The sequence below is a fragment of the Mytilus edulis genome, chromosome 9 (genome assembly GCF_963676685.1).
Source record: "Mytilus edulis chromosome 9, xbMytEdul2.2, whole genome shotgun sequence".
In the NCBI taxonomy this organism is placed as follows: Eukaryota; Metazoa; Mollusca; class Bivalvia; order Mytilida; family Mytilidae; genus Mytilus; species Mytilus edulis.
Window position 1 is genome coordinate 35249272 of NC_092352.1, and position 12588 is coordinate 35261859.

Genomic DNA, 12588 nt, shown 5'->3' on the forward strand with positions numbered 1-12588 from the left:
GAAATCTTTGAAATTTAAACACAAGGTTTATGACCATAAAAGGAAGGTTGGGTTTGATTTTGGGAGTTTTGGTCCCAACAGTTTAGGAATAAGGGGCCCAAAGGGTTCAAAATTGAACTTTGTTTGATTTCATCAAAAATTGAATAATTGGGGTTCTTTGATATGCCAGATCTAACTGTGTATGTAGATTCTTAATTTTTGGCCCCGTTTTCCAATTGGTCTACATTAAGGTCCAAAGGGTCCAAAATTAAACTTAGTTTTAGTTTGATTTTAACAAAAATTGAATCCTTGGGGTTCTTTGATATGCTGAATCTAAAAATGTACTTAGATTTTTGATTATTGGCCCAGTTTTTACAGTATTGCACAATAGCAAGAAATATCTAATTGCACAATATTGTGCAATAGCAAGAAGTTTTCAATTGATTGGAGTTATCTTTCTTTGTCCAGAATAGTAGTTGAATCAACTTAAATCATTGTTTTATACAATACACAATGTATATTCACTTTTACTACCAACTGATAAATACAAAAAATCTTTACCATTCAGTGATAACAAGCACTTTTTGTTACATTTTAATATTTTATGATGTATTTAAATGAGTAGTTATTGTTGCAAACTCCATTAGAAATTTGAATTGAGATCAGTTTTGAAAAAAGGGAAAGGGGGATGTGAAAAAAAAAATGGTGGGGGTGGGGGGGGGGTTAAATTTTTCTCATTTCAGATTTCATAGATAAAAAGAAAATTTCTTCAAACATTTTTTTGAGAGGATTAATATTCAACAGCATAGTGATTTGCTCAAAGGCAAAAAAAATATTTTAAGTTCATTAGACCACATTCATTCTGTGTCCAAAACCTATGCTGTGTCAACTATTTAATCACAATCCAAATTTAGAGCTGAATTCAGCTTGAATGTTGTGTCCATACTTGCCCCAACCTTTCAGGGTTCAACCTGTGCGGTCGTATAAAGCTGCGCCCTGCGGAGCATCTGGTTAAAAATTGTTTTAAAAAAATCGCTTTGAAGAGCATGATATGTTACATTGTCTACATGTATATTTTATTAATTAGAAGGACAGTCCAAACTTGTTTTTTTTTGTGTTTTTGCTGTGCATGTACTGATCTTGTGCCATTGATATCCCATATCTTTTCTTTTCTACTGAATAATTATAATTGACAAATTAAGAACTGGATGCCAATGTAAACTTTATTTAAGCGTAGCGGGTTATTTAACAGTTTTTTTAATGTTATTTTGAATAGACAGATAAAATATCAAAGTCATTTCTTAAAATTTAATTCTAAATTCCATTTTAAACCGTAGAAAACCATGAAAAAACGCTGATGACGTCATGGTCACATGACTAAATTATGTCTATGGGCTGATAACAAAATAACGTCAGCCAATCAAAAGACGCGCTACATCCAAAATTAAACTATACGTACATAGAATCATGATGGGCATATACATGTATGATGTAGACACGTAGATACATTTTCTTTCTTATTTTTTTTTTCAGTTTGAGAATCTGATGGACGATGTAAGTACAATGATAAACTGAATTTTTATTAATTAGAAAAAAATATAAAAATCGACAATGCGACATCTCACTATGTATGTAAGTTTTTATTTATTTCCACAAAGAGAGAAAAAAAAAGATACAGGATATAGAATTTTTTCTGACATATTTGACGCACTGAACTTTGAATATTTCATATATAACTATGAAAAAATCAAAATTCATGGATGACCCAATTTATAATTTTCTGATAAGTTGATCCACTAAAGAATTTTTATATCATGAAAGCGTTATTTTTATATAACAGTGAAACATTACTATTTCTTAAATGAAATAGCTATTGAGAAATTCGTCTTTATAACGCTCTGTATGCGAACGACCACTGCGATAGTTTTCCTTTTGAAGAAATGTTTTATCATTAATTCATTAATAGCGATAATTATCTCACTTTTTCATGTTTTTGTATAAAACAGTTGAATACGTTACAACGGATAAGTATATATGTTAACGTTATATGCTTTGACTCTTTACAATCTGAAAAATACATCTTGAAAGAAAACTAAATTGATATAAGGACTTAGACCTATATTTTAAAATTTTTATTTCATATCATTTGATATGTTTATCTTTGTAGGACAACAATGAAGATGAAATGACAAGGTAGGACAATTACGAATCACTGAACGTCAATAACTTATAAATGATCAGTCAAGTCATTTGTATAGGTTTTTATGAGTATATAAAAAGCCCACAATGCACGGTAAACGATTGTATTGGTAGATATAAAGAGTAGACTTTTGGGGTATTTAATATATGTCATCCCTATCGATGTTTTATCCCTGTCAAAGGTTCTAATGAAAAGAGAATTCATCATGTTAAATCTGATATACTGTATAAAGAAAGCATGGGTTTTTACCATTACAATGGTTTTAATCGTATAATTTGTATGTGTCACAATAATCATTTGGTTGCACAAGTACTATTTCTATTAACACAGAATTCAATTTATGAAATTTATTTTTATTTAAAAAGAAGTACATGATAAACTACATACAATGATATATTTGTGTTGAAATAAATAGGTTAAAAGAACTTTGTAAAAGAACATGAATTTTTCTGCAGGTCAGGTTGAGTTTTTGTATGCCAACATTCTGTCTAATAGTTCAGAAAGTATATAAAAAATGAAATTTATAAAGAATGTGTATATATAAATTTGTAGGAAAGAAAACCCTGTAATATTAATGCACAGGTTTTAACAATTTTATAAATAAAGTAGAGTAGATATTCTTCCGTAAACCAGTAATTTTTAAAAGAAAGAAATAGAAAAGGTAGCTATCGAATACGCATGCAGGTGATGCAAAAGCAGTGCTACACTTTCACTGTTTATTTGTAGCCTCACCATTTCGATAAAGATGTTCTGTAGCCTCACCTTTTCGATAACGATGTTATGATTTTTTTCTCGTAAATATTAAGGAGTAAGTGAGTAAGGTGGGCTCATCGTTAAAACAACAATGTAAGTAGGATAATGTACATACAAATGTAGTTTTGTAGACTATTGTGCTAGCACGTTAAAAAACCGAGACACAGTCTCAGTCTATAGTTAAAGTTAAATAACAGAAAATTCTGAACTCCAAGGAAAGTTCTAAACGGAAAGTCCCTTATCAAATGGCAAAATCAGAATCTCAGACATTTCAAACGAATGAAAAACAATTGTTATAATTATCATTTGGTCCAAGCATTTCCTTATGTAAAACTGGTGGATAAAACATGGTTTTATAGCTAGCTTAACCTCTCACTTGTATAACAGTCTCATAAAATTCCATTATACATGTATTGCCAAGTATGTGCGAACAAAGATATAATATGTTAAACCGTCACAAATAGGGTACACATACAGTTGTTGATTTCTGTGTCATTTGGTCTCTTGTGGAGATTCGTCCCTTCGGTAATCATATCATATCTTCTTATTTTCTATACAGCAGTCAACATTGTGTCAACAAAGAAAAACAATGTTATAAAAACAAAGCACATAAACAAAAATGAAAGACAAGAATACAAAAAAATACCATCTATAGCACAAAAAAACCAATGGCAGGATGTATAAGTACCGAGCCACGCTAAAAGAATATGTCCAAACATTGGAATAAATAGTAAAGGCTAATAATTTATAAAGATAACTAAAATAACACCAGAACATGTAGTTTAAAAGATGACAAACCCCGTCAATACATGTAAACTATGTACCTCTCGACCATCATGTATTATTTGTGAAGGACGTGGACATATAAACTATGTACCTCTCGACCATCATGTATTATTTAAGAAGGACGTGGACATATAAACTATGTACCTCTCGACCATCATGTATTATTTGTGAAGGACGTGGACATATAAACTATGTACCTCTCGACCATCATGTATTATTTGTGAAGGACGTGGAGATATAAACTATGTACCTCTCGACCGTCATGCATTATTTGTGAAGGACGTGGACATATAAACTATGTACCTCTCGACCATCATGTATTATTTAAGAAGGACGTGGACATATAAACTATGTACCTCTCGACCGTCATGTATTATTTAAGAAGGACGTGGACATATAAACTATGTACCTCTCGACCATCATGTATTATTTAAGAAGGACGTGGACATATAAACTATGTACCTCTCGACCATCATGTATTATTTAAGAAGGACGTGGACATATAAACTATGTACCTCTCGACCATCATGTATTATTTAAGAAGGACGTGGACATATAAACTATGTACCTCTCGACCATCATGTATTATTTGTGAAGGACGTGGACATATAAACTATGTACCTCTCGACCATCATGTATTATTTGTGAAGGACGTGGACATATAAACTATGTACCTCTCGACCATCATGAATTACTTGTGAAGAACGTGGACATATAAACTATGTACCTCTCGACCGCCATGTATTATTTGTGAAGGACGTGGACATATAAACTATGTACCTCTCGACCATCATGTATTATTTGTGAAGGACGTGGACATATAAACTATGTACCTCTCGACCATCATGTATTATTTGTGAAGAACGTGGACATATAAACTATGTACCTCTCGACCATCATGTATTATTTGTGAAGGACGTGGACATATAAACTATGTACCTCTCGACCATCATGTATAATTTGTGAAGGACGTGGACATATAAACTATGTACCTCTCGACCATCATGTATTATTTGTGAAGGACTTGGACATATAAACTATGTACCTCTCGACCATCATGTATAATTTGTGAAGGACGTGGACATATAAACTATGTACCTCTCGACCATCATGTATTATTTGTGAAGGACGTGGACATATAAACTATGTACCTCTCGACCATCATGTATTATTTGTGAAGGACGTGGACATTTTAAACTATGTACCTCTCGACCATCATGTATTATTTAAGAAGGACGTGGAGTACTTTGACACGGAATATCTATCAACAAAGTTCTGGGTATATTCCGATGAACGATGAAGAAGACAACATGTTCTTTGATATAACTCTGGTTCATCAACTTTCTGCCCAGACACTGGGGACGTCCATAAAGTCTGAGTAGCGGCTGCAAACCCTTGAATACCGAATGAGTAGGGAAATCGCATATTTAGCAGAAGTTGGTATATTACTTCTAAGGTGGGTGAAATCGATAATTACAAAATTAAAATCGTCTCGTTTGTCATATATATTCTGGTACTGAGATGACCGCTCACCTCTAATTTGGGGTTTAAATCTAAGAATGAGAAAGAGGAAGCCATTTATGTTGTTTCTTTAATTGCTAGTTCTGGGGGATATATTGATGGAACCCAATCAGAACAGTTGTTGATTGTTAATGGATAGAACATCATCTATACAAATGAATGTGAAATCAAATGATCTAGTTTCTTTTATCGCCTTGTTTTTGACAAGTGTCTGAAGGATCTACGACTCATATGAATATATCAAGAGGTCGTCAAGGAGAGGCGCACATTTCTTTCCAATAGGAATGCAGACAATTTGTTGAAAAAGTCTACATCCAGATTCAACAAATATGTTGTCGATTATTAACTCTATCATACTGATCGGGGCGTTACGTTTGCGCGGTTGGTTCTACATTTGCGCGAAATTTACCTGTTGAAAAGTTACATTTGCGCGGATTTATACAAAACATATAATAAAAAAAACTTAATATTGTTAGGACATTAAACTGAACAGTTTTGTAAAACGCACAGACAAAGAGAAAATTCAGTTCACGGTTCAACAGTTTCTGAAATTTTAAACTGGTGAAATGTTCGTCAATGCTATCTCAAATCGCTAAAATACAAGTATCAGGCAAGGAAAGATATCATCCGCATGTATACTGCGTTTTATTCATTACTGTATACTTTGAATGTTCTTTTCCATGATAGTCGCTGTATTTTCTTCAAAACCTTTCTTTTACCTAAATGTAGTGCTTTTTAATGTTTATATAAACAAATAGAGACTTGTCTTATATTAGTATATGCTTTTCAATATATAATGTGACGATGTTAATCGAAAACCAAATTATAGGTAAAAAAAACCCCAGGTAAACTGCAGGTAAATTCGCTCAAATTTAATACTATTTCTCTGCGCAAATGTAATGCGTTTCAATTACAAATCCGCGCAAATGTAGGTCTCCAATACTGATTACTGGTTTCTCTGTAGCATGTTTCCCCGTTTTGTTCACTATTAACAAATTTATAGCGCATGCTGCTAGTTTTATATTTAAAAGCATTTTTGATTTTTCTTTTTAAGATTATGTTTTAATTTCACATGAGTGGTGATATACAGGGTTGAAAAATCAAACATTTATATAGAATTAGTTTCAGAGAAAGCTCGAGATTTAGAATTATCCTGAATTTTTTTATAGTTTGTTTTTTTAAACTACGTATGGCTTATACACTACAAATGATGGTATGATCATACAAATGTATTAATGGCATGATTAAGTGGAATTCTCCTCCTAGTGGGGTTACATAGATGATTAACGTTTAAACTGTTTACATGTGTCCAAACCCCAACATTGCCTTGTTTGGTACCCCTTTTCCATAATTCTGGATCAGTATTTAAGATCATCTAATTACATGTTTTACATCTAAGCCAATGTTCATCTCAGTGGGATGGAGGTTTGTTTGTCATATAATTAAATTTCAAAGCAGATTTTAGCTTTTTAAAATTGAGCAGTTGATTTTGTAGAGTAAATTTGGAATTACAACCAGGGCCTTTTACAGTTTCTTCCTATGCTGAGCGGGTAAGGTAACTTGAAAAATATTACAATGTGTTGTACGTGGCTGTTTTTATTTTATATTTATTCATGTTGTACAAATACAAAATAAAGGACAAGATGTCTCGTCGCAATGTTTTTAGTTAATTAATGTCTGCATGTGTTGAATTTTCCTTTTATTTTTTTGTATATTAGATTGGTGACTGAGAAAGAAAAACAGCTTTTGTTGAATAAATCTTATACGGACATCGTTAAACACCAAAAAATACTTGATGCTGAAATCGACTCTAAGGTAGGATAACATTTGCTAACAGTTTCTTTGGTACAATACTTTTGTATCCATTTGTAAAAATATCTTTAAATGCAAAATATTTTCTTTTAAAGTTTAAAATCCAAGACATATGTTTATTTAATGACTGTCTCGTAGACAAATAAACCCATTTTGATAATTTTATATATGCATGAATGAAGGTTTAGGAGTAATCGTTATTTGGTAATAATATTTATGAATACACTACATATTTTTTTCACAAAACGCTTCACTTTGCTATATTTTTTATTCTGTTACGTTTATATTTTATTATATTTATATAGTATGTTATTTTATGAAATTGTATGCACATGTAATATAATTTACGTATTTTGAATATATTGAAAACATGTTAATTTTGTTTTGTATTTTGTAGTCATGTTTATACATTTTAATCATATTGAAAATCTTTGTTGGAGCTTTTCTTTTAAAAGTTTTAATATAAATAGTTTATTATCGAACATTGGTTAGATTTTTTTTATAAGACCGAACTTTAATATCAAGATTTCCGTAGTTAATATATTTAACGTATTTCTCAAATGAAGTTTTAACTTAGCAAGTTTTGATCTGTCTTTGTATCAGAAACATTATATAATTATAATAGTATTTAATCAAGCGAACGCAGTGCTAATTCAGAGAGGTTATGATCATTTGAATAATCACTACAAAACTTAGAAGTGCAATCTCAAAGTAAAAATTAGTTAAAATAATTGTTAATAATTTTGTGATTCAAACTGCTATATAGAGTAAGAGCTAGTGTAATTATTGAGAGAAAATTGTCAAATAAAAAAAATGATTTTCTTAGAGTAGAGACAAAAATGTTAATGTATACTAGTAGTTAGCAAAGGCTTGACATTTTACCCTTTCAATTCATTTATTTGTTACTTTCAAGCTGAGACAAGAAGAGGAAGAAATCCGAGCTGAAGAAGAAAAGTTCTATGAAGCTAAACGTGAAGCAGCACGGGTTGCTAAATTCCAAAAAGCAAAAGAGACAACGGCAAAAAATAAAAATATTTCCAAAAGTGGTAAATCATGGCTTGGTGATGATGAAACCGAATGGGAAATGTAATTAAATTTTAAAACTGTAAAAGTTAATATTGTTCCTCTGATATGTGATATTTTCAAAGTGTATCACGAGGATATTGTTTCATGTACATTGTTTCCTTATCATGTTCTCACTTAAACTGGTAGATTGATAGTTCCCAGTGCCCGTTGATAAAAGATTTTAGCTGGTTCAGACAAAGCTTACCTTTGAAATAGTCGAATTTGTATTTTTTTATGTCACTTTAGTCATATATATTTTCATTTTGTTTTGGTATTATACAGTCTTTGCTGTCAGTTGTTTTGTTTGAACGTTCCTGATGAAGTTAAACAAAGAAAAGCGCGCGACAAACTCATGAACTTTAAAAAATATTTTGTTGATCTAATATGAAGGATTTTTATTAAACATTACACAATGCGTTGAATATATAGGCCATATGGATGTGGTTGTCTTCATTATTTGAAAAAAGAAAGTTATTCAAAATATGTTGCCTTACTGTTTTGCTGTCTTTTTGCTTGATTTTTTTGGTATACAGTATTATTATACAATCAAAAAAGATCTTAATACAAGCAATCATTTCCGGCAAGTAAACGAATAGATCAGATATTTTGAAGATTCTTGAGGACTCTATTTTTTTTTCATTGAAAAACTTCCATTTTTATATATAGTGTATATGTATTTTTAAATGTTTCAGTGCAGGAGGAGAAGATGATTTTGATATGTTCTTAGAAAGTGTAAGGGCGCGATCCCTCAAAAAGACTCATTTAAATCACGGTAAGTAGGTGATTTTTGAAGTTGAAAATAATTCTAAAGAGATTAACCCCCTAAAGTACACTAATACCGATGTAATTGTTGGGTATATTTGAACAACTAGTGTCATTATCACTAGTTCCATACGATTAATGTATATCTCGATGATGCATATTTAAAACGTTCAGAGGAATAGAATTCTTGCATATCAAAACGAGAACAATTGATTTTTATTTGAGTATGGATTCTGCTTATATTGCACCGACACAATGTCCACAGCCTAAACGACGATATATCATCTCAATACTCGAACACATTCTTGTGTATCTGTCACAACCAGTATTTGTTCTAAATGTTGTGTGTTTAGAGAAGCAAGTCTTGGATTTAACACGACCAGGAATCAAATCAAATACCTCCACACTAGAGGCGACCGTGTTACCACGAAACCACTGTGATGGTCTGTTCCATACCCAATACTGCCTCTATGATTGAATTATATTTTTCCAAATTCTGAATAATACAGTTTTGATTGTCTGATTTTCCCATAAATTACTTTGATGTAGTCGTCAAACAATGGTTGAAGTCAGTCTGTGCCATCAGAGACTTAGTGTTGGCCTTCACTTTGATTTTCGTAAGATTTGCAGAAATACTAAAAAGAGACGTTTGCCTATGAATATGACAGTTCTTGTCCATTCCTTTTTGATGCGTTTTGTTATTTGATTTTGCCATGTGATTATGGACTTTCCGAATTGATTTTCCTCTAAGTTCAGTATGTTTGTGATTTTACTTTTTGCCTATGAATCAATGTGAAGCAAACATTTTTGTGAAAATTATGGTGACCAAGAAAACTGTTTTTAAATCAGATGAACGCCTGTCTCAAATACCTCAAATATGTATACTATTTTAAATTGAACAGGCTCAACAGATGGACATAGTTCAACAAGTTCTTTATCAGGGACACATACCAAAGACAAATCATCATCGATAGACTTAGAATGGGAACATGAAGAAGGTAAGCCATACTGAAGTATATAAGCAAGAACACTAAACTGCATATGGATGAATAGGTAAATGTAGAGTGCACTTGATAAAATTTCTCACGTGCTACAAATCATGATTGAATTTTACTGTAAAATTGCTTTAATATTATGGTCTTGCTACAGGTATAACATTAAGTTAACATTATTTATGATCTATGAAAATGAGGTCAGATGAATGAGCTGTCATATATGATATCTGAGAAATGGACCTTACTCAAATTTATCAATGAAATGGGAAAATCAGGTAAAGATCAAATGAACCATGACAGACAGTCAAGCACACCACTGTCATCATTACATTTGTTGTACTCTCCAAAACATATTGACCTATTAATTAAAGTATTTGAGAAATGAAACTTTTCATCAACCTTAATTTTTACCAATTAACCATAAAAATATGAACACTGCAAGACAAACATGTCATTTTTAACTCATTTATACATGAAATATGGTTTACACTTTACGTATAGTATCTGAGAAATAGACCTAATCAAGAAAAGTGAATGCTGATCAATGAACTATGCAAATATTGTCATATCAACCCTATCAGACGGGAAGGTAGAAGTAACAGACTTCATCAAGGAGCTCTAAATGAAGAATGAAAATAAGCTTGCATCATCCTTCTACTATACGTTATTCTATAGTAGTGATGACTACTCACAATAAATCTTTTTAAAGTAACAGACTAAGTTAAAAAATTGTCACACTCATTACTTTTTTTCTTCGATTATTTGAATTGATTTTAGGTGTAGTGCCTCAAAAGCGACAAAGATCACTAACTGAAGAAAACCTTTATGCTACCATTGGTACAAGAAACAAAGAAAGTCCAGCACAGTCCGTTGAATTAGAATGGGATAATGATTTTGTATCGGCTGACTGTGATACAGAAAAACTTCTTACATCTGACAAAAGATCTCGAAATGATTCCTAACAATACACATTCCAATGTGATATATTTTTGTGGTTGTGGCCACTAAACTTAAAATGATGTAAGGTGCTTTGTTTTTTTACGAAAACAAAACATTTCAGGTTGGCTTTATTTTTTTTCTAATCACTATTTTTGGTTGATAATAATATATTTAAACATGTTTAATCTTTCAAGTACGTACATAGTTAACTTAGACTTTGTAATATATGAGTTTTATTGTGTCGCCAGTTAGAGCTGAGAGAGCCTTGTGTTTTTAGTGCTTTTAGCCTCGTTTAAACAGTATGGGGTTAAAGTTTTGGTTTATGGTAGATTACAGTTTAGGTCAGATTGTATTCACATCAACTTGAAATTTGATGCATAATTTCATTATGAAATCCATTTGTGTATATATGCCAAATGAAGGTTTTGATCCTTCACGGTTTATGGAACTTAAAATGTGAAAAGTTTGAGTTTTTGTTTTTAAGATTATATGTAGGCACATCAAATTGAAAGTAAGTGCTCAACATGTTCTTTATAATGGAGAGAACAAATTTATATATTCCAAATGGGGTTTGAGGTAATTTTCCTGGTTTACAGAACATAGAAATGGGAAAGGGCAAGCTGGGCAAGGTGTTCTATGAACACATATTTTTGATTGTAAATTATATAACCTGATCTTTTATGTAAACTATTTTCTTCTTTACATTGTTGTCCTGTTTAAATACACAAAAGTGGAATTGTAGGTTTTTCTCATGATTAAAGAAGCCTTAATCCGACCATATATATAATTTCCTATCCATTTGACACAAAGTTTGATTTGATATACTTAAATCATTATATATTATAATTAGCATTCCAATGCATATCAGATAAGTGTGAATGTAGAATATATGTTTTTTGTTGTGAGCAATATTTTGGAGGATCCAAGTTGTATTTACGATTCAGTGTACGTTATTGAGAATTTATATATACATAAACATATACATTTTATAAAGAAGCCTTTATATCTGCAATAAATGCTATGAAAATAGACTTGTTGAATTATTATATTCAGTTTTCAAAATAGGCAGGGCTTCGTTGTCCTAGAGTCCTAATGTATATACAGCTAATCCAATCCTTCAATACTAAGGTTGTGAGTTAGAAACACACCTGCTCCGATCTTTATTGATTAAAAAAGAGATTGAAGATGCCAAAGTGATATTCGAACACATAATTCAAAAACAAATTGAAAGCGCTATCATAATGGCAAAATAGAAGAAAAAAAAAACGCAAAAAAAAACAAGACAAGCACCACGATGTCTTCAAGGATTTATGTAACTTGTGGTAATACAATTTAGTTTTTTTCTACAAAAATACAAAAATAACTTATATTGAAGTCAAGTCCGAAACGTGACTATAGACACAAGCATCACTCGTACCACATTTTCTTTTAACTATTTACTGCAGGGTTTGTTGCTCATTTTGGGTGGATGCAGTAGAATGCTGCCAATGCTTTAGGTGTATGCCCTTATACATATAAGTATGGGTTGTTTGTCTGTGAGAGAGCTTTCAAATGGTTGTGACTTGGACAGAGAGTTGTCTTATTGGCACCTCATACAAAATTTTCTTATAACTATATAGCTGAAAAGTTGGAATTTTATCTGTCACTAAAAAATGCTTATTTTTTTAATCATGTAAATAGTAAACACAAACTTTGCAATAAATGAATTCAATTGCACCGTCGGCGACAACAGATGGTCATTATGCTTTCGGTTCTATCATATAATATGGGTTCGTT

General features: G+C 31.4%; 1 protein-coding gene across 2 annotated transcripts in view; it reads left to right on the plus strand.

Annotated features, from left to right (window-relative positions):
• LOC139488231 (AP-1 complex-associated regulatory protein-like) overlaps nt 1–11843 on the plus strand; it is a 35753-nt gene extending 23910 nt beyond the window's left edge. For both annotated transcript variants that reach the window (XM_071273713.1, XM_071273712.1), the window contains exons 3-9: nt 1513–1533; nt 2147–2172; nt 6958–7054; nt 7965–8137; nt 8809–8888; nt 9781–9876; nt 10651–11843. In XM_071273713.1, the coding sequence (XP_071129814.1) occupies nt 1513–1533; nt 2147–2172; nt 6958–7054; nt 7965–8137; nt 8809–8888; nt 9781–9876; nt 10651–10835 (678 nt within the window). In that variant the 3' untranslated portion in view covers nt 10836–11843. The remainder of the gene's footprint in view (nt 1–1512; nt 1534–2146; nt 2173–6957; nt 7055–7964; nt 8138–8808; nt 8889–9780; nt 9877–10650) is intronic.
• The last annotated feature ends 745 nt before the right edge of the window (nt 11844–12588 follow it).